General features: G+C 48.3%; 1 protein-coding gene and 1 long non-coding RNA gene across 8 annotated transcripts in view; one reads left to right on the top strand and one right to left on the bottom strand.

Annotated features, from left to right (window-relative positions):
* The first annotated feature begins 2459 nt into the window (after positions 1-2459).
* Positions 2460-26583, top strand: part of SLC5A11 (solute carrier family 5 member 11) — a 25159-nt gene continuing 1035 nt past the window's right edge. Inside the window, exons 1-15 of one of the 7 annotated variants that reach the window (XM_083414000.1) lie at positions 8377-8953; positions 10842-10867; positions 10924-11060; positions 13402-13473; positions 14126-14230; positions 15228-15287; positions 15534-15638; positions 18844-18949; positions 20366-20446; positions 22026-22231; positions 23336-23471; positions 24306-24413; positions 24991-25141; positions 25401-25569; positions 26026-26241. In XM_083414000.1, coding sequence (XP_083270126.1) covers positions 10947-11060; positions 13402-13473; positions 14126-14230; positions 15228-15287; positions 15534-15638; positions 18844-18949; positions 20366-20446; positions 22026-22231; positions 23336-23471; positions 24306-24413; positions 24991-25141; positions 25401-25569; positions 26026-26241 — 1629 coding nt within the window. In that variant the 5' untranslated portion in view covers positions 8377-8953; positions 10842-10867; positions 10924-10946. Of the gene's footprint in view, positions 2600-5405; positions 5619-8376; positions 8954-10841; positions 11061-13401; positions 13474-14125; positions 14231-15227; positions 15288-15533; positions 15639-18843; positions 18950-20365; positions 20447-22025; positions 22232-23335; positions 23472-24305; positions 24414-24990; positions 25142-25400; positions 25570-26025; positions 26242-26583 lie in introns of those variants that run through there. The other 6 variants (XM_083413998.1, XM_083413999.1, XM_083413997.1 and 3 more) reach the window with 6 other exon arrangements.
* The window catches only part of LOC310664680, a 7633-nt gene continuing 6485 nt past the window's right edge, over positions 25436-26583 (bottom strand). Inside the window, exon 3 of the long non-coding RNA XR_014505033.1 lies at positions 25436-25547. This is a non-coding gene — a long non-coding RNA (uncharacterized lncRNA). The remainder of the gene's footprint in view (positions 25548-26583) is intronic.

The raw sequence follows: 26583 nt of genomic DNA, 5'->3' as shown, positions 1-26583 counted from the left end.
TGCATGTGCAACGTTACAGCACTTTGATCCCTGATGTGAGACCAAGCCTCTAGAGAGGGAAATTGTGGTTTGTTTCTGGAGCTGGCCAAAAGATTGCCGCAGTGCAAATGTGGTTTTGGTGGCATTCAGAGCTCTCTCTCTCTCTCTCTCTCTCTCTCTCTCTCTCTCTCTCTCTGGGTGGGTGGATGTTGATGGTGCACAAAGGCAGGAAAAGCAGAGTGTGGCATTGTGTAGGCTGCAGCTTCTTGAGACACTCAGGTTTTTAAAACACACATTTCTGGTTCATTTGGGTTGCAACGATAAGCTTGCGATTGTGAGTGCAAGGCTTGGTGATATCTTACAGGCTGAGCAGGCAGGTAGGGAGAGGCGACCAGGCATTGATTGGGTCCCCAGTGGGAGGGATGCAGCTGTGTTCATCCTTCTCTACAGCAGCCCTTGCTTGAGGGCACAGCCTCTTCTCTCCTCCCCCCTTGCAAGTCAATGGAGAGATCAGTCCATCCATTAGCTTTCACTAATCATTGGTGCAGGTGCGCCTGGAGGTAACTAAGGAAAGGAGAAAGGTGACCTTTCAAGATCCACCCGCTTCCAATTTAAGGACAGCTGATTACAGTGACATTTGCCACAGAGATGCGAGTTAAAGAAACATAAGGAAGGCAATGCAGAGCATGCAACTGAAGACCCATTGTCCTCTTTGCTGCAGGGATGGGGGAACTGCTGGCTATCCAGCTGTTGTTTGGGCCAGCCAGGATGTTTTGCTCCTAGAGGCAAAACTGGAAATGCTGCCCCAGCCTCCTCCTCCACCTCTGCCATGTGCCTGCCCACCACCCTCTGCCGTTTGCCCACCCAGAGGGTGGCAGATGCACAGTAGAGGAGGAGGTGGTGGCGGTTCTGTCACTCCTCCCAGCTGCTGAGAGCGTGCCACCCTGAGGCAACTGCCTCAACGTGTCTCTTGGGTGGGCCGGCCCTGGTTGGACCCCTCATCCCAATCCAGGATCACCAATGGTCAGCGATCATGGGAGATGTAGTCCAGCAACTGCTGGAGAGCTGCAGGTTTCCTTCCCCAGAGGGTTGCCTCGCCAGTCCAGTGTGAATGGCACCCGTCGCTCGTGGCCACCAACCAAGCATGTTCGTAGCCCCAGATCTCCACTGACGTCCTGCACAGCCTGCCCTGAGCTTTAGCCCACAGCCACTGCTGTGTCTGCCGTGACAGTCAACATGCCAGGAGCGAGAAACACTCTGGTCTGTCACCTGCTCTTTGCTACGCCTTGGCAGCGGATCTGTCTCTCGATGGGCACGTGGTTCTTTGTTGATAATGCAAAGTCTTCTTGGTGAGGTCATGTGCAGGGGAGCCCTGGCGGCCTTGGCAGGGGTGATCATTAACTGCGAGCAGGTCAGCTACATCACCTGCTCATTGATGGTCAGAAAGTGGGTCAATGAAAAACAGCAACTCTTCCAAAGTAACCCTGGCTCTCTCCTGCTGCGTTTTGCTGGGTCCTCTGAAAATCTCGCTCAGTAACAGAGTTGGCATTCCACAGGTCCCACTGCCAGCACAGGGCACTTGCACTTTTTTTCCTGTTGCTGTTTTGTTTGTTTAGGTGTTGATCTAAATCTAAAATATGTAAGCAGTAGCAGCTTGCCTGTCATTTCTTGCAGACGTAACCACAGCTTAAAGTTGGAACCACAACTTTGTTGTTGTTTAGTCGTGTCCGACTCTTCATGACCCCCTGGACCAGAGCACGCCAGGCACTCCTGTCTTCCACTGCCTCCCACAGTTTGGTCAAACTCATGCTGGTAGCTTCGAGAACACTATCCAACCATCTCGGCTTCTGTCGTCCCCTTCTCCTTGTGCCCTCCATCTTTCCCAACATCAGGGTCTTTTCCAGGGAGTCTTCTCTTCTCATGAGATGGCCAAAGTATTGGAGCCTCAGCTTCAGGATCTGTCCTTCCAGTAAGCACTCAGGGCTGATTTCCTTAAGAATGGATCCACAACTTAGAACCTACTCATAATATTAAAGACTCTAGTCCACTAGGTCTCTCCAGCTGTTTCCAGGGTCTGGGCAAGTTGTCTTATTGATCGTTGCATCTCAGGTGTTGTGCAAGGATAAAAGTCTCGTCTTGCCTCTGGCTGCCCTGACCTGGCATGTCAATTTCTCAGCCAGAGCAACAAACCACATCTGAGTAAACCACGAGTCTATTGACAAAACCTTCTGCAGAGTGCCAACATTTAGCAATTTCCTAAAAAGCAGCTCCCAGCAAAAATGTCTGCCACTCCAGATGAGGGCTTTGTGAAGATCTTAACTCCCCTCTTGCCCCCACCGGCCCCGAAAGGGGAGCAGGGGTAGGGTGGCACAGTGGCTCATGTGATGCCCTGAGATCACTTTGGGCACAATGCCCAGGGATGGGGCGGCTGTTCTTTTGTGCAAGAGGGTGGCAAGGCAACTGAGACCTAGCTTTCACTTGTCTTGATGGGGGACGGTGTAGCAATGAAAAATGCCAAAGGAGAGAGAAGAGAGTTCCGGAGTGCCCAGTCAGTTCAGCTTTTGCGATGGAGCCTTGTCAGCTGCTCTTCTGTCCCAAGAGGAAGATGGTGCTTCCACTGGTGGGTAAACTTTGGTCAATCCTTCTTCAAGTATGCAACCACTGCAGGGTGGGAGGCGATGGGTTTACCCCAAGATGTAGACGTTGCAGTGAAGGGGTGGAGCTTAGTGGTAGGGCACCTGCTCAGCATGCAGAAGGCCCTGGGTTCAATCCCCAGTGGCATTCTGTGTAAGGGCTGGAAATGTCTCCATTTACATTGTCAAGCTCCATTTACATTGCACATTTAAAGTTCTCTGATTCTACTTTAAACAGCCACAGCTTCCCCTAAAGAATTCTGGGAGCTGTAGTTTGCTAAGGATGCCTGTTCATCTCCCAGAGCTACAATTCCCAAGGTGGTTTAGCAATCAACTCCTCTTCCTGGGGAACTCTCTGAGGAATATAGGGAGCCTCCTAACAACTCTCGGCACATTTAACAAACTACAACTCCCAGAATTCTTTGAGGTAGTAAAGAATCCTGTTCTACATTGACTCCCTTCTGAACCTGCGCAATGGGTACTTTGAGGGCCAGCCACACTTGCCCCATAGGAAGACAGAGATCTCCAGAAACCCTCCATCCTAAGCAGCTGTTCTATCACAACTGGAACTTCTGGAATCCCAGATGTTTCTTGATGTCTATTTATGCTTTTATTTGTATTTATTTATTACATTTTCATCCCTGGCTTCTCTATGGAGGGAATTCCAAAGTCTGCGAGCAGCTACCAAGAAGGCCCTGTCCCATGTCCCCGCCAAGTGTGCCTGTGACACTCGGAGGACTGAGAGAAAGGCCATCCCTGAAGATTTCAGAGCCCAGGGCAGGTTCATATGGAAGAATGTATGTAGTGGCCCAGTCTCCTTTGGAGGAGTATAATTACAGTTGACTCGCAACTTGCTTGTTGGGGGTTACATTCCAGGAATTGTGCATAAAGCCAAAACTGAGTACAGTTAGAAAACCCCTGGAATTGCCCCCATGGGACCATCCCTACCTTTCTGAAGCCAGTGTGCCTTGCACAAGGCAGAGAGCTTTTAAGTGCTCCACTTTGCTTATCGGGCTCTAGGAGGCTCCCATCAAATTTCATGGGAGTCTCTTGGAGTCTGCACAAGACCTCCCCAAAACCCAGTAACCAAGAAGAGCTTTAAAGCTCTTTCTGCAGTGGGAAAACCTGGCTCAGAGAGATCTTCCAAGCTCTCCAGTTTGCGCGCCTTTAATTTGTGCAATTTCATGCTGGCCGGCTGCCAAGTGCGTAAAGCTGCGATCGATAGTGCAAGCAAGTTGTGAGTCGACTGTATTATTTCTGGAGGGCTCCAATACATCGTTGTCTGCATTTGTGTTGGCTGCAATGAGGCCACAGCCCAGGTTGCTTCATTTCGTGGGCCAGTTAAGTGGGAACAGCCTGACTGCAACTCACCCTCTGCCAGCAAGTCAAATGGTTTGGTGGCAAGTCTTTTTCAGAATTCTGCTGAGAATTTAAATGTTAGAATAAAAAAACTGACCCAGGTGCCTCAGTGTTTCAAGGTGAAGATGCCTTGCTGTGCCCCTTTTCCTCTGCTTTTGAGATGCAGGTTACTGGGCACAGGTATTGTGCCAGCTTTGCCTGTGTGAAAAGAAAGGACTGTTTGGGGGGAAATGTTTGGTGCAAAACTGGAGGGGGTGGCACCTGTGTTTTGACAATGTTTTGACAATGACTTCTCAACACGCTTTGCTGCCTGGCCACAATCTCTTCATCAAAACAGGATTCTTTTGATTGTTGTGTTATGATTTATAGTGCATTCAAAATAAGACCAAGCTAGCTTATAGGACAAACAACACAGAGGAGGGAGACAAGTTTCAGACCGGAGTTTCAGACAAGGAAAGATTCCCAGCTCTACTTGGAAACGGGGACCTTCTGCATGCCAAGCAGATGTTCTGCCTTTGAGCTACAACCTTTCCCTTAAGGAACATCGGGACCTGCTTTACACTGAGTCAGACCATTGACTCTTAACCACAGAAAGTTCTTCCTAATATTTAGTTGAAGTCTCCTTTCTTGTAAGGAAGACATACCACCTCTGATCCAAGGCAGAACATAAAGGTAAAGGTAAAGGTACCCCTGCCCGTATGGGCCAGTCGTGTCCGACTCTAGGGTTGCGTGCTCATCTCACTCAAGAGGCCGGGAGCCAGCGCTGTCCGAAGACACTTCCGGGTCACGTGGCCAGCGTGACGAAGCTGCATCTGGTGAGCCAGCACCAGCGCAGCACACAGAAACGCCGTTTACCTTCCCGTTATAAAGCGGTCCCTATTTATCTACTTGCATTTAGGGGTGCTTTTGAACTGCTAGGTGGGCAGGAGCTGGGACCGAAAGACGGGAGCTCACCCCGCTGCGGGGATTCGAACCGCCGACCATACGATCAGCAAGTCCTAGGCGCTGAGGTTTTACCCACAGCGCCACCCGCGTCCCAGGGAGAACATAGTCAGTGGCTAGTAGCCATGGAGAAGTGTCTTCTCCACAAATTTGCTAAACCCTCTTTTAAAGCCATCCAATTTGGTGGCCATCACTCCTTCTAGTGAGAACTATGTGCTCCATAAAGAAGGACTTCTTATTCTCCTGGTCTTCTATCATTAAGCTTCCTTGGATGACCCCATGGGGTTCTAGTATTATGACGGGACAGGGATGAACATTTCTCTATCAACTTTCCTCTTTATCTCTGGCATTCGATTCACTTCTTTCCCTCTCCCTCCCTCCCTCCCTCCCTCTCTCCATCTCTCCTCCAATGATTGCTTTCTGGAAGGTGGAGGAATGATACACTTTGGAGTTTGACCCCCAAACCCCTGATAAGGAAACAACTCCACTGTCCTTCTTGCAAGCCACATCAACACAAAGCAAGCAGGCCTCCAATGAACTGAATGGCTCTGCCTATAAATTTCTCCTCTCACGCCTCGTGAAAATGTAAAACAGCCCCACTGGCAAATCCCCGTCTGCCCGCTGGCAATATTTAAGCCGTCTCGTGGATTGGCAAGAGGCTGGCGGCATTGAGGGTGACAGGAGAAAGAAACCCAAAGGTGCAGGGTAAGTCCCCTCATTGCTCACGGCTTGCGTCGGATCACGTGAAGGATTCTTACGGGTGGGTCTGGGGGCGCCTTTAGCTCTAGATCCACCGGGGCTGCAAACGCAAAAACCGTAAATAGAATGGCAAGGAGCATCAGACCCGGTTCGGAGGTGGCAATGGGCCAGGCACATGGTCTGCTGGCTCTCTCTGGGCTGGTTTCAATGGAGCCGCTTCAATGCGCTGGTTGTTCTCTGGAAAGAACTGCCCGCCTCCAACCCAGCAAAGGGCAGGCGCTTGGTGCCAAGGGAACTGAGCAGAACGAGACTGTGATCGGAATGGACAAAAAAGTCCTAAACTTTCCATTTCTTCAAGTCACAAGGAGGAGGCAATTCCAGGACATGGGGTTCACCAAAGGAAATTAGGAGGGGAGGAGGGTGGGGAAGGGGTGCTAGCAATCTCAAAGGCTCCCTGGCCTGGGGATTTCACTGGGGATGCCCTGAGCCCCAGAGAGCTTTGTGGGCCTTTAAACTCAGCTGCAAACGGGATGGTTCAGACTCTTCCACCTTTGGTGCAGTTATTTTTTCATTTCGTGCCTGTCCTCCCCCCCCCAAGGAATTCAAGGTGGTGTACAGGGGCTCTCCCCTCCTCATTTAATCCCCCATAACAACCCTGTGTGGTAGGTTGGGTCAAGAGGCAGTGGCTAGCCTGCCCAAGGTCATCCAGTGAGCTTCATGGCCAAGTAGGGATTTGAACCCTGGTCTCCTGGGTCCTAGCCTGATGCTCTAACCACTACACCATGCTGGCTCTAAGCAAGGAGACAAAAGCCTCCTTGGTCAAAGCGTCAAGGATGGGGATTTCAAAGTGGGTGGATGGGGAAACCCCTTGCCATTTTGGGCAATGAAGTAGGATAGCCAGGCTACTGGTTCCCTCTGCTGGAAGAAATTGCCACTGGGACTTGGTACTCCAGGCAAGGAGCCCAGCAATGCCCTGTCCCTACAGGAGAATGGCTTCCCACAACTTGCTGGGCTCTTATGATGAGCTCCGGCTACTCTATGTATGGAGGTCTCCACAGGCTTCTGAAAAGTACCTTGGGAGCTTTTCCACCCCACGCCACCAAATCAGAATGACAGCTGCCTCCCCAATAAGCACAGCCCCTTGCCTGTAAACTTTAGACTTACTTTGCAAGGGGTAGTGTTTTATTTCCTGCCCCACCTGAGCCCCATATTCAGGCAGAATGCCAAATGTTTTGGGCTGCAACCCCCATCAGGCCCAGGCAAGAGGTGACTGGCCCTTCTTTGCTTAATTTTTGCATCCACAATGAATTACTGCAGCATTTGGGGAGAGAGCTTTTAACTCTTTGCTCTTGCTGTGGTTTCTTGGCCTGATCCCTTCTCCCACAATAAGTTTAAAAAGTTATAGGCATTTGTTGATTTCCTCATATGTGGAATCTTTCAAGGTTTTGGATTTTCCCAAGAGAGAGTTGGTGGCATATTTCTGAGGTGAAGTGGCCTGTTACCTGAAGCAGTGTCCCAAATGAATCTTCCTTCCTGCATGCAACTCTAGTGCTTACTTTGTACCTGATATGCACTCAGTTTGTTTGCTAACTTCTCCTTGCTGGGCTGGTATGTGCTGCATCGTGCACAAACAATTTGGGTTTATTCTGATGATGCCCATCTTGGATCACACTATCCATGTACGTAGAGCTCACAGCATGCTATCCCTCTCTTCTGCTGTTAACTCACACAATCATATAATTGTAGAGTTGAAAGGGACCCCCAGGGGTCATCAAATCCAACCCCCTGTAATGCCGGGATCACAGCTCAAGAATCCCTAAGATGTGGCCACCCAACTTCTGTTTAAAAACTTCCAAAGAGGAGGAGTCTACCATTCCACCGTTGAACAGCTCTTACTGCCAGAAAGTTCTTCCTAATGTTTAGCCGGAATCTCCTTTCTGGTAATTGGAATAGGTTTGCTTGAGGTCTCCTTCTGGAGCAGCAGAAAACAAGCTAGCTCCATCTTTCATGTCAAACCACCTCTCAGTTTTCTTCTCTTCTTCAGATAATTGTTAGATAATTGTATGCTGCTTAGAGCAAGAGACTTTTTAAAACAACAGTAACAGCAGCAGCAGCAACAGCAACACCCCATTGCTTGACAGTGAAAATAAGGTGTGTGATGCTGCTTGATGAGAATTAAGCCCACCTTTAAAACGTTTCAGCAGGAAAATGTGCTTTGTGTGTGTCACAGACAAGTTATATGTAGAAGTTAATCTAGCACAATAAATTTTGGGTGCGGTCAGATACCCAGAACTCACGGGAACAGAATGAGTATCACGTTAGATTGTAGAATTGTAGACCAGAATTGTAGTCCAAAACAGCAGGAGGGCACCTGTAGTCTAAAACAGCAGGAGGGTTGTAATGGGGAAGGCTGTTTTAGAGGAACTCATTGAAAATATAGGCATTTCCTGCTGGTGCACCAGCACTCACCAGCCTCTTGCTTCTCTCCTGCATCTGGAGATTGGAGATAGCTCCATTCTTAGCGATTATGGCTGGCATCCCACCCTCAAAGAACTTGTTCTTCTTCGTGACATGCAAATCAAATGGATCTATTTTCCTCTGTCGGATATTGTAAGGGTTGTAATGATGTCAGGCAATTTCTCTGGCACCCTTCCCAAAAGTCTTCAGCCAGCCCTGCAGGCTCCATGCCCCATAGCATTTTAGATGCCCCTTTGTTTATTTATTCACAGCATATTTTTACCCTGTTCAAAAGCCAAGAAGGCTCTCTGGGTGGCTTACAAAGATCAGTAGGAGTGACAGTCCCTTACCCTCTGAAGCTTTCGGTCTACAAAGACATAGCACACAAGGAAAAGGGGATGGGGAGGGTAGAGGAAGAAGGAAAGCAAGCTCCAGCACCAAGTTCTTAAAGCTGCAGCTCTGGGATGAAAGCAGTTCATATGGCACAACTGCCGCAAGGTGTCTGTTGAAGGAGGGCCAAAGGCAGCTGGGAGGCAGTGGAATTTCCCTGCTTCTCTAGAGTCAGCATCTTGAAGAAGAACTAGAGGAAGTGGAGCTCCTGTGAAAAGCAGGCATTTGGCCAATCGAGAAAGTGACACCCACCTGAAAGGTATTCCTCTGGCTCCTTGCCTACTGCTCTCTACAGTGAGCACCTTAGAACCAAGCGGAATAACTTGTTTGTCTACTCCCAGGGCTCCCACACAGAGCAGGGCAGCTTGGCTTCTGCAGCAGCCTCAGAGGATTCCTCCTCCCCTAGGCTGCTGCTTCAAAACCTGGGCACAGCGAAGGCCCCAAAGGCTCCGACTGGCGTTCCATTGGCTTGACCCAGACCAGCGTGTCCCACAGTAAGTGTTATCTTCCTGGCATGGGGAGTGGAAGACATCCAGGTTTCTTTGCATTCTAATAGGCAAACCCTAAAGCACAGCTATCCTATGAAATCTGGGCTTCTCCAAAGGTTGAGGTGCAGTTCCCCAGCCAAAGGAGGAGAGAGAGAACATGGGAGGGAAGGAAGCAACATGTATGAAAGGAAAGTGTGCACAAGAATAACCACATTAGGGACTGAGCATAATATACAAAAATGAATTATATCAGGAGAAATTGCTTGCCCAAATGAGGACAAATGTGTAATGGGCTTCTTTTTCTTTTTCTTGAAAAAGTAGTTTGCAAACCAATGTGGAAATGCAGCAAACTGAATTTAGGATTGGAAAAACAAGGAACTGAAATTGTTTGATTTGTCTATCCATAGGGCACATGATCACATGAAGGGATCTGTGCATCATGATATCAAAGGGTCCCAGTGCTTAAGAAAGGAACTCTGACCTTCTCTTGACCTCACTGCTTAGGAGCTTGAGATGTTTGCTGTGGGGACTCCACATCAGGAAGTGACTCAGGCCCCTCACCACCCACCTCAAGAACAGTCATGAAAAACCTTTGTTGAGCCAAATGGCCCAAACCACCAGCTGCTAAGATCCTGGGGCCATGAGTTGAGGTCCTTTAAGTCTTCTGCAGGTGACTCTGCCTTGGGAGCACTGGGAAGGCACTGCTACAAATGGACAAAGACACACATTGCAGAAAGGCCACATCCTGAAGGAAAAGTAGTAGAATATTGGAACTGTAGAGCTTTTGGAATGTTCCTTATCATAGAATTGGACAGCCGGAAGGGACCATGAGGTCTAGTCCAACCTCCCTGCAATGCAGGAATCTCTTGCCCAACATTGGGTTTGAACCCATGACTCTGAGGTTAAGAGTCTCACGGTCTACTGACCTAGCAATCGCTGGTTTGCAGCCCAATTCTTCCAGACCACTAAGCCTCCTAACCCAATACTTTCTACTCAGAAGGATGCCAACCAACCTAAGCAATGGACTCAGGCATCTTCCAGAAAAAGCTTTTTGGCATCCCCTTGGATGCTGCTCCAGAGGGGAGGAGGATCTGAACCAATGGCTTCAAATGACAAGAAAGGAGATTCTGACTAAGCATTGGGAAGAACTTTCTGACAGTAAGAGCTGCTCAATAATGGAACGGGCTGCCGCAGAAGGTGGTGGACTCTCCTTCATTGGAAGTTTCTAAACAGAGGCTCGATGGCCACCTGCCAGGGATTCTTGAGCTGAGATTCCTGCATTGCAGGGGGTTGGACTAGATGACCCTTGCGGTCCCTTCTAACTCTACAACTCTGTGATTCTAGGTTTGGTAGGACACATAGAGGCTTTTTCTATTGCAAGCCACTAATAAATTGAAATAGGGGTAACAGGAGCAACAGACATGGCCTTGCTTACTTCCATCACATGGGAAAGCAATTCTTAAAATCTGCCCTTGCTTGTTGGCTCCAGGAAGCTATAATGCAAATGAGATGGTTTCCATGGGTTGGACTATAGATGTGCTTCTTGCTCAATCCCTTTGATCTGGCTGTTATGGTTGGCACAGTGTGATTGAACTCAAGGTGGATTACCTCCCAATTACAGTCAACTTCTCTCCCCCTGCATGCTAGAGACTAGATCCTCCTTCCAGGATTCTGTTTTCCCCATGGAACCAGGAAACTATCCACCTCGGAGCAGTTTGGTTTTGCATTTTCAGTCAATTGAGTTGCTCACCTTCCAGTCACAACAAAATGTTTTTGCTCCTCTTGCATCTACAGGGACTTCAAGAGTGACCTCCAAGTAGGGGAATTTGATGGGCAGCAGATGTTGCTCGAGATCCTTATTTGTTGTATATTGCTCTCTCTCTCTCTTGGCCAGATAAACACACCAGGAAGGAAGGAAGGAAGGAAGGAAGGAAGGAAGGAAGGAAGGAAGGAAGGAAGGAAGGAAGGAAGGAAGGGCGCCTAGGAGATCCAAGCGGCAATGGAGCCAAGCACAACCACTCTGCCTCCTGCCTTCCCCCAACAGAGCTTGGAGGCTGTGGATATTGTTGTCCTGGTTCTGTACTTTGTATTTGTTTTGGCTGTTGGACTGTGGGTAAGAAAGATGTTTCCTTGATTGTTCTGTTCAGTTGAGGGACAATGTCTCCACATGGGTGCAGAGATCCAAAGGGAACTTAGGGAGCTATTTTATTTTATTTTATTTTATTTTATTGCATTGCATTGCATTGCATTGCATTGCATTGCATTGCATTGCATTTATATCCCTCCTTTTCCTCCAAGGAGCTCAAGATGCTGTACATAGTTCTCCCCCTCCTCATTTAATCCCACAACAACCCTGTGAGGTAGGTTGGGCTGAGAGGCAGTGATTGGTTCACAAACGGGGATTTGAACCCTGGTCTCTCAGCTCCTAGTCCAACATTCCAACCACTACACCACACTGGCTTTACACGGAGTCCACCTTGTTCAGTACTGTCTGCACTGACTGGCAGCAGCTCTCCAGGATGTCAGACAGGAATCATTCCCAGTCTTACCTGGGACCTTCTGGGTGCAAAGCAGATGCGCTGCCTTAGAGTTACAGCCCTTCCTCTGATATAGGAAGCTGCCTTATACTGAATCAGACCCTTGGTTCATGTAGCTCCTTATTGTCTACACTGACTGGCAGCAGCCATCCAGGAACCATCATAATTCCATGAGGTCATTCGTTACCAGGATAGACATACTCTCGCTATTGTCGAAATTTGTCAAAATATGACTCTTACCCCTTATTGACAGATTCTAGAACTAGTTATTCTTAGCTCCTGGCACCCTCTGCCAGGGCAGTCTGCCACCAGCCTTGGCCCAGATTCCATACCCAGCAAGCAATGCAAGCACTCCATTCATTCATGTCTCCCTCCAGGTGTGATTGAGCAACTTGATGAGTCAAGGTAGTTCACTTCCTGCTTTGTCATGCTGCCAACAATTCCCACATGCAACTGGCCCAAACACTTCCTGGTTGCCTTCCCAGCCGTAAGCCTCCCTGCCTCTGCCAATAGAAACCACAGCCTAGTGCTCTCCGGAAAATGCCCACGTGGGAATCTAAGAAGAGCCTGGCTGATGTATCAGCCCCCCCCCAAGGGGGGGGGCATTTAGTCCAGCAGCGCATAGTTAAACTATGGAACTCACTTCCACTGGAGGCAGCGATGGCAACCAACCTGGATGATGTTAAACAGGATAAGACAACTTCATGGAAGACAGGGCTATTGATAGTCACTAGCCACAGCAACTGTGCTTTGCCTCCACAGTTGGAGGCAGCAATGCTTCTGAATCCCAGATTCTGGAAACCACAGACAGAGAGAGGGCCCTTGATATTGGATCTTGATTGAAGGTTTCCTACAGGCATTTGGTTGGCCGTTGTGAGAACAGGAGGCTGGACCAGATGGGTCACTGGACTCATCCGGCAGCAGCTTACCTTCTTATGTTCTTTTCACAGTGGCCAACCAGATGTCCCAATAGAACCCTTGGTCCATCCATCTCGGTATTCAACACTGGCTGGCAGCATTTCCCCAGAGTTTCAGGCAGGAGTTTCTCCCAGCCCTTCCTGGCAATGCCATTGGGGATTGAATCTGGGACCTTCTGCATGCCAGGCAGATCCCTTCCCAATGAGCTACTCTGTCTCTTTGCAGAGTTGGCCTCAGGGTGTGTCCACACTTGCCCCATGCCTACAAAGCATGGGTCTTAGTGGTTTTCTTTTTGCGCTGCTGCTTGCTCCAGGAAAGCCTGCTCTTTAACCACTGAATTGGAGCAAACATCAGTCCCTCGAAAAACTCGTTGACATTTGATTCAGTGATAAAGAGGTTGTTTTCCTAGAGGAAAGTGGCGGGACAAACAGAAATGAGAATGAGCCATAGGAGCCCAAAGTTCTAAATCTGATCACTCCTTCCCTTGGGCACCTAAGTACAGTGGAACCTCGGGTTGTGAACGTGATCCATGCGGGAGGCATATTAGCAACCTGCAGCGCCGCTTCTGCGCATGCACGGGTCATGATTCGGCGCTTCTGCACATGTGCAAAGCACGAATTAGTTCTTCTGCGCATGCGCGAGCGCCGAAACCCCGAAGTAAGCTGTTCCAGTGCTTCTGGGTTTGGCGCAGTGCGCAACCTGAAAACGCATAACCTGAAGTGTCTGTAACCCGAGATAACACTGTACACTCTTTGTGCATGGATCAAAATCACCTGCCCAGAGTGCTGCCGGTCTCCTCTCCCCCACCCCCGGTCACTGATGTAGATCTTCACTCACCTATTCTTCACCGGCAGCCATTTTGTGGCCTGCCTCAGGTGCCAAAATGTTTTGGGCAGGCCTGGTTGTTGCTGATGTTGTTGTTGAGGGTGACTCACTGCCGCCTCTTCAAGCTTCTTAGACTTGCTCGTTTTTATCTCTCTCTCTCTTTCTGTTTCTCAGTCCATGTGGAAAACCAAGCGAAGCACTGTGAAGGGCTACTTCTTGGCTGGAGGCGAGATGGTCTGGTGGCCAGTAAGCGATTTCCATTTTGATGTCTTGGTGGGGTGTCTGTTGCAGAGCGGATCTGCTATGTGTTTGGGAAAGAAGTTAAAATGCAGAGAGTCCTCTGTCTGCCTTCAAAGACTCAAGGTGGTTTTTTGAGGTCTCATCCCTGCATTGAGATTATTCATACGGGTACAACTCTCGTCTAGTCGAGGTCAGACAGGCGGGAGCTGAGTGCAGAAGGAGCACAATGTGTCCCCCACCTTCCCCTAATACCCCAGGCAAGGAATGTGTACAGAAATGCATACACTACAGGGGTAAAGTGTGTATAAAACACACATTTCAGTGAAAATTGCACTTAGAGAAAATTTCTTCTCAAAAATGTGCAGAATAGACCAAATTGCATAGAAAATGTGTACAGTGGGAGAAATGCACACTAAAACACTGATAAGTTTTTGTGAGGGCTTTGGAAAACAAAAACAGATAACCTCACACTGATGTGGGAACGTGGTGAACTGAACTTAAGAGTGGAAAAACAAGAAACTGAAACTGAAGCAGTCCCCATAATGAGACCTGACAGCCTTTCCAGGGGAACTGGGCGGAGTCCTTTTTGTGCCAGGCAAGATTAGGTGCTCTTGGGAAGGGCAGGAGCTGAGCTGGCTCTCCCAACCTCTCTTCCCAGGTGGGGGCATCTCTCTTCGCCAGTAATGTTGGCAGCGGACATTTCATTGGCCTGGCTGGCTCTGGGGCAGCGTCTGGAATTGGTGCTACGGCTTACGAGTGGAACGTGAGTATCGCATTTACGGCACAACCTGCTCCTCAGAATGATAATGTGTGTGTGTTGGGGAGGGCATGAACCTGGCAGAGGGCCTTCTTGGTAGTGGTGCATCAGGTATTATAAGAATAATTTATTTATACCCCACCCATCTGGCTGGGTTTCCCCAGCCACTCTGGGTGCCTGCCAACAGAAGATGATGATGATGATGAAATATCAAACATTAAAACTTCCCTAAACAGGGCTGCCTTCAGGTGTTTTCTAAAAGTCAGATAGTTGTTTATTTCCTTGACATTTGATGGGAGGGTGTTCCACAGGGCGGGCACCACTACCGAGAAGGTTGGTTCCTTGTAATCTCACTTCTCACAATGAGGGAACTGCCAGAAGGCCCTCGGAGCTGGACCTTAGTGTCTGGGCTGAATGATGGAGGTGGAGATGCTCCTTCAGGTATATTAGGCCGAGGCCGTTTAGGGCTTTAAAGGTCAGCACCAACACTTTGAATTGTGCTTGGAAACGTACTGGGAGTCAATGAAGGTCTTTCAGGACTGATGTTATATGGTCTCCGCGGCTGCTCCCAGTCACCAGTCTGGCTGCTGCATTCTGGATTAGTTGTAGTTTCCAGGTCACCTTCAAAGGTATCCCCATGTAGAGCGCATTGCAGTAATCCAAGTGTGAGAAAACTAGTGCATGCACCACTCTGGCGAGACAGATCTTTTGGCAGACTGTGTCCAGGTGAACTGAGGGCCTTCTCAGTTTACTGCCCAGAAGCTCCCTCTTGATGGGCAGGTTCAAGATATACCCCACCTCTTCTGACCCTCTCTCTCATCTTTGGCTTCTTTATGTTTAAACCTGACAGCCCTTCAAGCAGAGGACTGTCTTCTGCAAAGTAGGACACGCAGCCACTCTGTGGACCCAGGGCCAACCCAGAGAGAGCTTTTGTATGTCAGTTGATTCTCTGGTTGGATCCTGCTTATTTTGTTCCTGACCTGGGCTCTGCTTCTCCTCACAGGGCATGTTCTGTGTCTTGGTGCTGGCATGGCTGTTTCTGCCGATCTACGTGGCAGCAGGGGTGAGTCCACTGGCCACACTATGGCCACTGTTTCCCATCAACTTTTTCAGAGAGCAGGAACCTGCTCTGAAACTGTTGTGCCAAGTTATGCATCATGTAATTTCTCAGAATTGTAGTCTTAAAAAACCCTAAACTCACTCCTCCTGAGGTAAAAGGGACTGTACCATTTCTGTGATGTTATTACTGCCTAGATTTTGAATAATCTTTTCTTGCTCTTTTTCATCAATGCTGCCTTATCATTTCCAGGTGACAACCATGCCAGAATATTTGCAGAGGCGCTTTGGGGGCAAAAGGATTCAAATCTTCCTAGCGATTCTCTACTTGTTTATCTATATATTCACCAAAATCTCAGTAAGTAAGGAGACGAGAGGAGACAGAACAGAATTGGCTTGGAAAGAGTAGGTCCATCGAGGCTTCCTAAGTGATCTTTTCTGCCTTTCAATCTTTCTGATATGTTGTGTTGGCTTCTGAATGACAGGCAAATGATGAAAGGAGGGAAGCAGACTGAACTGAATTCTGGATTTAAGATTGTGTAGGTTTCTGAAGGCTGAGGAAGATTTTGGGGGAAAGCCTGCTTCTGCTACCCGTTCTTTGATGCTAGATGTATTTTTGAGCACACTGGATCATTTTACAAAGTGTTCCTTTGTGTTCTTCCTGTTGGAATAAGGCAAGCGAAAGCAGTAGCAGCTCACTTTGCCTGAGAACAGAATCTTCTCCCTCCTTATCTATTTTGTCTGTTGCTGAGTTTCCTGCTTGTAGTTCTGCCTGTTTGGTTTGCTCCCTTTTTGTGAACTTATTTCTCTTGATAAAGATGTAAAGGAGATGCCAGCACCAGCAGAACATCGGAGGGCTTATCCACACTTGCCTCTGCTGTGCTGTTACCATGGTCAGCGATTTACAGCTCTGTGTCCCAGCGCCATTCCCTGCCCTTGCTCCGGAGCTTTTGCTGTGGAAACATGCTCTTTAAAGCTCAATCAGAGCAAACATAAGTCCGTGGAAACCCCGGTCTGACGTCCAATTCAGAGGATGTTTTCATGGGAAAAGCTCTGGAGCAAAACATAAACATTTAGTCACAGACCTTATACCTTGGTCCATTTAGCTAGTATTGTCTTGCAATGGCTGTCTGGGATTCTGGGTGAGGGACATTACCAGCCTGGCTTGGAGATGCTGGGGACTGAACCTGGGGCCTTCTGAATGTTAGATGCTCTGCCCTGGGCCATGATGACCCTCTCCTGTGTTGTGCTGGACAGTGACAGAGGATGACTAACATGCCTGGTTTAGTAATTCTTCTTCTTTGGGGTCAATGGGTTTTAATGAGTAACTTACTAGCACTTTCTCTTTAGTTGCTCATTAACAACCAAACAGCACTCAAGGCCACTACTACTACTAATACTACTGTTAATAATAATATGGACTGCCCCCCCCCCAATGGAGTGTTCCATCAATAGCAGGATCAGGGTGCATTTTTGCATCTAGCAGGAAGATGCTCCCAGTCTGGACTCCACACACAGCTGCCTTGCCTTACTGATGTCATCATGTGGATTACAGTGGAACTTCGGGTTGCCAATGTGATCCGTGTGGGAGGCATGTTCGCAACCTGCAGCGCTGTGTCTGTGCATGCGCGTGATGCAATTCAGCACTTCTGCACATGCACAAAGTGCCATTTAGTGCTTCTGCACATGCATGAGCACCAAAACCCGGAAGTAACCTGTTCTGGTACTTCCGGGTTTGGCGTGTCCATAACCCAAAAACGCGCAACCCGCAGCAATCGCAACCCGAGGTATGACTGTATTAGTTTAGTTTGAAGACTGATTCAAAATAATTATTGATGCACACAAACGGAGTCCTGAAGTGATATCCAGAGATGGGGGTAGGGAGGGGGAGTTACTCACATATGGGGGTCATATGGGGTTGGGGGGATCCTTGTCCCCCCACCCCACCCCAGGTCAGACTGGCTGGGGAATTTGAGGCAGTTGTGTGTGATTGTTGGGTTAATTTCATTTCCATTGTGTTTGCTCGCATCCCCAAACTTCCTTTGCCAGAGTTGTCCCGCACAAATTTTGCAAAGCCCTTCCTAGGTTAAAGATGTTGGCTTTTCGCAGTATAGTAGCGCAGAGAGCTTGCTGGGGAGAGCTTGCATTAAAAAGAAGAGGGACTCAAAAATAACTTAAACAAGGTTTTAATAAGAAAAACAAAAACTCCTTATACACTAAATATATCTACAAACACGACCCAACCACCAACCCATCCCCCAGGGTGAATGGCAGAGCTAGGTGCTGCTCCTTATATACTGCAGCCAATTCCCAACACAGCTTAATCAATGCAACTCAGCAGCACCTGCTATCCCCCACAGCTGCAAGGCTGGATCTCGTTAGTTTACTCTGGCCCTTGCTCTGGCCCCTTAAAGGTATACACATTGGGTGAAACAATGATGAACCTTTAGATTTAAAGAAACAGTTCAACAGAATGTAACCTCAAATGTGCTTTCTACTGTGTGGCAGTGATGCAGGGCATTCTGTGCTCCCTGAAATGTTGTGCGGATGCCTGAGAAACCATCTTTTGACCCAGCCCAACACGGTGGCCCTATATTGTGTTAGGCTCATGGTGTCTTCCGTTTAATCACACACATCACCTTGAGTAGGCCTGCAGCAACGGAGGCAGCCCTGACAGTTAACTTCAACAGCATTCAGAGCAAACACAACCTCCCTTTTTGGCCATGGAGTGCGCATGAGAGCCAGTGTGGTGTAGTGGTTAGAATGTTGGACTAGGACCTGGGAGACCAGGGTTCAAATCCCCACTTGGCCAAAAAGCTCACTGCCTTGGGCCACTCGTTGCCTCTCTCAGCCCAACCTACTTAAAAAGGTTGTTTGGGGGATTAAATGGGGAAAGGGAGAAGCATGCATATGCTGCCTTGAGTTCCTTGGAGGAAAAGATAGTAGAAATTCAGGAAATAAATAAATTCTCCTGTTTGCAATTCAAGAGAATGTCAAATTAAAGAGGGACGTGGTGGTGGTAGGGTGGGGTAAATTCCACCATGCTTTTCTAGCGGCCTGGATTGGGGGCTACCCCCAACTCCCCACAGACTGCTACTGCTGCTCTCCAGCACCTGTTGAGTTTCCTGCTCCCAAGGAATGACTGAGCCATTGTTCCAGCTCTTCCTCTTCCAAACAAGCTTCTCCTTTGTCCAAAAGAGCTGAACAGAGCTTGGCTGTCCGTACAGGGGGTGGGGGTGGGGGGTCCTTCAGCTGTAGGGCACAATGGAGCTGAGAGCATTTATTGGTCTACTTGAGGTGCCTCCAGTAGTTTGCAGGATCAAAGCCCTCTGCCACCCTCTAGTGCAACACACACACTTTGAAAAAGAATCAGGCTTTTTTGCCATTTGGAAAGCGCACTGAAAAATGTGGAACGAGTGAATGGTTAATGGGGAAACATGTAAACATCCCGCAAACAAAGCAAGATGAATGGAGGAGGAATCCTCATGGTCAAGAAGATCCAAAAGACCAGACAGAGTCTAACCTCAGTGTCCTCATACCTGTCCGGATTTTGTCTCCTCCAGGTTGACATGTACGCTGGGGCCCTCTTCATCCAGCAGGCCTTGCACTGGGATCTCTACGTGGCTGTCATTGGGCTGCTGGTTATCACAGCCGTTTACACTGTGGCAGGTGAGTCTGAGGACAGAGAGAGAGAGAGAGAGAGAGAGAGAGAGACAGACAGACAGACAGACAGACAGACAGACAGACAGACAGAGAGCTCTGTCCTTATCTCTTTATTCAACCTCTAGGAGTAGATATATCCTTTCCCCCCTAGCAGGGTTTGTTTGTTTAGTGCATATCTATCCCACTTTCCCCCATGAGCTTAAAGTAGCATCCATCTTCCTCATTTAATTCTCACACACAACCCTGTGAGGTAGATCAGGCTGAAAGGCAGTGGCTGCCCTGCGAGGTCACCCAGGGAACTTCATGACTGAGTTTAAGCTGTGGTCTCTCCCAGGCCCTAGCCTGACACTAACCACTAGGTCACGCTGACTGTCCAAGACACCTTGCTGCCTCTGATAGCGGAATAGGTAGCCATCGTGGCGAGTAGCCATTTATAGCCTTATCCTTGATGAAGTTGTCTAATCCTCATTTAATGCCATCCAAGTTGTTGCTGATTACTGCATCTTGTGGGGTGGAGTTCCATAGTTCCAACGGTGCATTGTGTGAAGATGTCTTTCCTTTTGTGTGCTCTGAACCTCCCAGCGTTGAGCCTCATTGGATGGCCCTGAGCTCTATTCTTGTGGGAATCACAGTGTTGTAGAGTCGGAAGGGATCCAAAGGGTCCAAGCCATGCAGTGCAAGTGCTTAAAGAAGCTGATTGGACTGGCTACTGGGTCTTATTTTGATATTGGCAATGTGGCAGTGTGTTCCTGAGGACAGCAGACTACCCTAGAAGGCACAGGGAAGCTGGCCTCCAACATCGCCTGGTTGCTCCTTGCCTGCTCCAACTTCTGCTGCCTGAGGTGACTTTTATTCTGCCTGATGGTAGGACCAGCTCTGCTTTTCAGCAGTTATCTCATGGTGGTGATCCACCTGGAACGGGACTAGGGTCAGCCACCATTTGACTGCCCTGTGCAAGCAACTGGGCATATGAGGCTTGACTAATGCAAACCCAAATCTTTTGGCCAAGCTAATGTCCAGACCAGGACGTAGGTGGCACTGTGGTCTAAACCACTGAGCCTAGGGCTTGCCGATCGGAAGGTCGGCGGTTCGAATCCCTGCGACGGGGTGAGCTCCCATTGCTTGGTCCCAGCTCCTGCCCACCTAGCAGTTCGAAAGCATTTCAAAGTGCAAGTAGATAAATAGGTACTGCTCCGGCGGGAAGGTAAATGGCGTTTCCATGCACTGCTCTGGTTTCTCCACATGACCCAGAAAAACTGTCTGCGGACAACCATTGGCTCCCTCGGCCAGTAAAGCGAGATGAGCGCCGCAACCCCAGAGTCATTCGCAACTGGATTTAACTGTCAGGGGCCCTTTACCTTTACCTTTTAATGTCCAGACCAAGTTCCAAGCACAGGTCTTGCTTCTTCTGTTCCTCTGTAGGTGGCCTGGCAGCTGTGATATACACCGATGCCCTGCAGACAGTTATCATGCTAGCTGGGGCACTGACGCTGATGGGCTTCAGTAAGTATCTTAGAAGTACAGAACCACAAGGGTCATCTCATCCAGCCTCCTGCAATGCAGGAATCTGTTGCCCAACACGGGGCATGAACACACAACCCTAGGATGAACAGTCTCATGCTTTACTAGCTGAGCTCTCTTGTGGGGTTTGCCCTCTGAGATATGATGCCAAGTTTCACACGCAGGAGAAAACTGCAGATGTCCACTTCATTCATTGCTCCCTGACCTTGCTCGTACCTCCATGAGTGGCTGCAGCACATCTCATGATCCAGGACATCTCTGGGTTGAGTCTGGCCTCAGGCTCAAGCAGGCCAACTCAGTCTCCTGGTCTGCAGTATAGGCATAATAATAATAATAATAATAATAATAATAATAATAGTAGTAGTAGTAGTAATAGTAATAGCAATAATAATAATAGTAGTAGTAGTAATAATAATTCATTGCCCACTCCTCACCCTAAGGTCTCAGGGCACATTACAGCATTAAAATATAATATTAAAACACTGTTTGAAAATCAGTTTAAAACAACTTACAGTAAGGTGGGTCCTATAATATGCATCTCCATTGTCAAAAGCTTGGGGTAAAGAGATGCGTCTGCAGCATTCACCAGAAGCTGTACAATGAAGGTGCCAGGTGCACCTCTGTGGGGAAGGAGAGCCGCAGCTTAGGGGCTGCCACAGAGAAGACCCTGTCCTGGGCCGCCGCCGCCCCAACTTTCTAAGAACACTTGAAAGGGTCTCTAGCATTCACCTATTTTAAGACTTGTCATAAACAGACACTCGAAGGTCCAGAGATGCCCGAGTTATTTCTAGTCTTTGAGGTCCCTAGTCGAAAATAAAAAGTTCATATAATCAGCTGATATGAGAGCACCCCTTCATCACCATCTTACGTTGCGCCATCAGAACCAATATTTTTAACAACGTTTATGAATGTTTCAAACTCTCTTAAGGTGACAAAATCTGTAACAGTTAACAAAAAAGTCCTGTCTTCTACCAAATCACATCTCTTCCTTGCTTAAATCTGCAGCTCTAAGCTGAGAAAGCGTGTCACATTCTTGGGCTCATGTATCAAGACATGTTACCTCACAATGGAGAATTCTTCCCTAAATCCCATTGTTTGAACTTAGCAGTTTCTCAAAACACCACAGCAGACCCATGCAAAGCAAATAATAATAATAATAATAATAATAATAATAATAATAATAATAATAATATATTATTTGTACCCCGCCCATCTGGCTGGGTTTCCCCAGCCACTCTGGGCGGCTTCCATAGAAACCAAAAATACACTAAAATATCACACATTAAAAACTTCCCTGAACCTTAAGATGTCTTCTGAATGTCAGGTAGTTATTTATCGCTTTGACATCTGATGGGAGGGCATTCCACAGGGCGGGCGCCACTACCAAGAAGGCCCTCTGCCTGGTTCCCTGTAGCTTTGCTTCTCGCAATGAGGGAACCGCCAGAAGGCCCTCGGCGCTGGACCTCAGCGTCCGGGCAGAACGATGGGGGTGGAGACGCTCCTTCAGGTATACTGAGCACCAGCAGGAAATCTGAACATCATTTGTTCTTCAACTTTCCAGGTTTTTCCAAAGTTGGAGGGCTGGAAGACTTGCAGAACAGATACTTCCAAGCCATTGCAAGCAGCCACCATGGCAACAACAGCTGCGGTTTACCCAGGGATGATGCTTTCCACATCTTCCGGGATCCTGTCACGTCTGACCTTCCCTGGCCGGGAGTGCTGGTTGGAATGACCATCCCCTCGCTGTGGTACTGGTGCACAGACCAGGTTGTTGTTCTTGTTCTTGTTGTTTTTATTGTTGTTATCAATATACCACCCTTCAGCTGAAGATCACAGGGCGGTTCACAACATAACAATACAAAATGAGAACACAAAATACATAATAAAACAAGAACAAACCAATAACCCCTCTCCCACAAACACAATTAGGGTATATAATGTTCATCAGGGCTTCTAAAATCCATTTTTGTTGTCCTGCCATTAGTCCCCACACTAAAGGTAAAGGTAAAGGTAAAGGGACCCCTGACCATTAGAAGAAGAAGAAGAAGAGTTTGGATTTGATATCCCGCCTTTCACTCCCTTTAAGGAGTCTCAAAGCGGCTAACAATCTCCTTTCCCTTCCTCCCCCACAACAAACACTCTGTGAGGTGAGTGGGGCTGAGAGACTTCAAGGAAGTGTGACTGGCCCAAGGTCACCCAGCAGCTGCATGTGGAGGAGCGGAGACGCGAACCCGGTTCCCCAGATTACAAGGCTACCGCTCTCAACCACTACACCACACTGGCCAGTCGTGGCTGACTCTGGGGTTGTGGCGCTCATCTCGCTTTATTGGCCGAGGGAGCTGGCATACAGCTTCTGGGTCATGTGGCCAGTATGACTAAGTCACTTCTGGCGAACCAGATCAGCACATGGAAACGCCGTTTACCTTCCCGCTGGAGCGGTACCTATTTATCTACTTGCACTTTGACGTGCTTTCGAACTGCTAGGTTGGCAGGAGCAGGGACCAAGGAACAGAAGCTCACCCTGTCGCGGGGATTTGAACTGCCGACCTTCTGATCGGCAAGTCCTAGGCTCTGTGGTTTAACCCACAGTGCCACCCATGTCCCACAGTCCCCACACTACAGGGGAATATTTTAAAAGTTCATGAACATCTGAAAATGCCAAAGATTTTGCCAATGCAAAATGGATGTGAGTAACAACTTCATACCAAAGGGAATATATCACTGGACAGGCCCAGATCATATGCCTCAAAGAAGCATCCTGAACCCAACACCTCCATCGTTATAACTCCAGATAAGCCACTGCCTGCCTCTGCATCTCTCAGGTGCTCTTAGAAGGGCCTGTTCCAAACTGTCTCCTTCCTTACATTGCAGGTCATTGTTCAAAGATCTTTGGCAGCCAAGAACCTCTCTCATGCCAAAGGGGGAGCCTTGCTGGCCTCCTACTTGAAAATCCTGCCCTTGTTTATGATGGTTCTGCCAGGCATGATCAGCCGCATCCTCTTTCCAGGTAAGAAGGAAGAATAAGATGCCTCCTGATGCTGCAGAGTGTAGTGAATCGTAGAGTTAGAAGGGACCCACCCACTAAGGACCATCTGGCCCAACCCCCTGCAGTTCAGGTGTCATAGCTAAAGAATCACCGACAAATTGCCTTCCAAATTCTGCTTAAAAACCTCAAATGAAGGAAAGCCCACCATGTTCTGAGGTTGTCTGTTCCACTGCTGAACAGCTCTTACCGTCAGAAAGTTCTTACTAATGTTCTTCTTTCTTGTCATTTGAATCCATTGGTTTGAGTGGTGAGAACGTTGGACTCACTGGGTGACCTTGAGGCCAGTCATTGCATCTCTCAGCTTAACCTACCTCGCAGGGTGGTTGTGAGGATTAATTGAGGAGGGGAAGAGCCATGTAGGCTGCCTTGAGCTCCTGGGGGGCAGGAGGAGAGATGGGATATCAATGCAATGAATAAGTGCAATACAGGTTTCTAAGGGGAAATGTATTTTGGTCAGCGTGTGTTGAAGGGGAAGGATTTGGAGCAGGGATCGAAGCTCTTATCTTCCTCCCTTTAATTTTTTTACCCTGCGTATTTCCAAAATGCCAGCACATTCCCAAAATAAAATGTGCCATAAAACCATCAAAACATCATAAAGTCATAAGATGCAGAACCAACAACCAAACCAAATTAAATTAGTTTTCTGAAATAGACTTGTTTTCAGTAGGTGACAAAATATTAGAATCTGCCTCTTGATTTGCAAACAGTTCCCCATCCATTTCTACGCCCTTGGCTTTCCGCCCCCTACTCTCCCAAAGCTATTTACAACAAGTTTAAATTACATTTTCATCACAGATCTCGTGGCTTGTGCTGATCCGAAAATCTGCGAAACGATCTGTGGCAACCCATCTGGATGTTCCGATATTGCATACCCCAAATTGGTCATTGAACTTTTGCCAATTGGTAAGGAGGAAGGAAGGGTGGGGGCTTCTCAGCAACCCAAAGAGAGATGCTCAGAGATGCTGGTGGATAGAAATTTAGCTGTAGGTGAGAGACCAACAGCATTTTCGGATGGTAACAAATAAGGTCCAAGATGCGCAAGGACAATGGGTGGTGCTCATTGGAACTGGTGGGGAAGAAGGCAGGGAGGCCAACAGTAGGTGGCACCAGAGCCAATGACAGGCAGAGCGAACTAATTTTCATGTTGTCCCCATTCTTCTCCCTGCCATGTTTGGCTGCCACCGTGGCTCAGTAAACAACAGAGTTATTGGCAAAGGTTTTTTGGGTGGCCTGGGGCATGGCATGAGCTTATCTCTGAAGACCAGTTGTCAGGTACCACAAATGGGGAGAGTGTTGCTATTAAACCCAGATCCCCCTTGCTGGCTTCCCAGAAGACCATGTCTGAAGACCATGACCTGGGTGGACCCCCTTTGGCTTTGACCCAGCTGCTGCAGGGCTTTTCTTATATTAGGAGAGAGGTGAGCACTCTGCTTGGTCCAGGGCACCCCTCGTGAGTGGTGGGCTCTCCTTTGGATTCCAGGACTCAGAGGTCTGATGATGTCCGTGATGATTGCAGCACTGATGTCCTCCCTGACTTCCATCTTCAACAGCGCAAGCACCATTTTCACCATGGATCTCTGGCGAAATATCAGGCCCCTCTCTTCGGAGTGGGAGCTCATGATCGTTGGCAGGTAAGGTGCCCCTTGTGCAAGGTGGTGCACACCCAACAAGAGTCCCAGAAGATCCCAGGGTAGACTTCCAACAGTTAGGTCATAGAATTTTAGGGTTGGAAGGGACCCCAAAGGTCCCTAGTCCACCCCCCTGCAATGCAGGAATTATAGCTAATTCACACTTGGATGCAGCCTTTAACGTTTCAGGACTTACTCTTTCCTTGCCATTAGAAATCGGTAGCAAAACGAAGAGATAACGAGGCCTTTCTCCTTGATTCAGGGTCTTTGTCCTGCTCCTTGTAGTCATTTCCATCTTATGGATTCCGCTGGTCCAGGCCAGCCAGGGGGGACAGCTCTTCATTTACATCCAGACCATCAGTTCCTACCTGCAACCTCCCGTGGCCGTGGTCTTCATCCTGGGCTGCTTCTGGAAGAGAACAAATGAAAAGGTGAGTGAGATGCATGTTCTTCTGGAGGCCCTGAACGATGGTGGTTGTGAGCTGCATTATTTGCAAAGTTTTTTGGGTGGCCCTGGTGTATGGCATGAGTGTGTCTCTGAAGACCAGTTGTCAGGTACCAAAAATGAGGAAAACATCTTCTGATGCAAATCATTGCAATATTTTTATTTGTGTTCCAAGTATCATTATATTTACCCATACACAATCTGTGTCTAAAAGCAATCCATTCCTATGTTGCAAGAGTTGTCATATCTTTTATCCATTGATCAAAAGGCGCCAAAGGATTGTTTCAAATTTCAAAGGATCGTTGTGCTTTGGTTTGTGGGTTGTTTTGAGAAGGCCAAATTCAGCAGATGTGCCCTAAAAAGGGAATTAAACCAAATTTCCACTTGACTGTGGTGTAGCTGCCTCTTCTTGTTCCAACATGGGATTCTTCCTTCCTCCCAGGGGGCATTCTGTGGCCTTTTGATCGGGATGGGAATGGGCCTGATCCGAATGGTGCTGGATTTCGTCTACCCACTGCCACGGTGCGATGAGGCAGACGGCCGTCCAGCAGTGGTGAAATACGTCCACTACCTCTACTTCTCCATGATCCTGAGTCTGGCTACGCTGCTTGTGGTGGTGACTGTTAGTCTCCTGACAGAGCCTCCTTCAAAGGAAAGGGTGCGTAATTCCAGCAGGCATTGCCAACTCTCGTTTCTGAACCCATCTTCTTGGGTGCTTTAAAGCCCAATCATATTAGAGCAGCTCTGAAACCTGGAGTGAATTAGGTGACACCCAGGGTGGATCTACATATGGGGGGGGGGGACACTTTAAATAAGTCAGAAATTAGATCGTTATAGTAAAAGGGAAAAAAAATCCCTCTGGAAAACCGCGTTTCAAAATTTCCTGCTCTCTGGCGCCATCTGGTGTTGCGTGTTTAAAGTGTGATCAAATCACTGTTTCTTTACTAGAATCATAGAATCCCCACGCTGTCCCTTTAAAACACTTCTATGCCGCTTCATC

The sequence above is a fragment of the Podarcis tiliguerta genome (assembly GCF_965153285.1).
Source record: "Podarcis tiliguerta genome assembly, chromosome: 14".
Classification (NCBI taxonomy): Eukaryota; Metazoa; Chordata; class Lepidosauria; order Squamata; family Lacertidae; genus Podarcis; species Podarcis tiliguerta.
The sequence above is the reverse complement of the archived record's forward strand: the minus strand, read 5'-3'. Positions and strand labels throughout refer to the sequence as shown.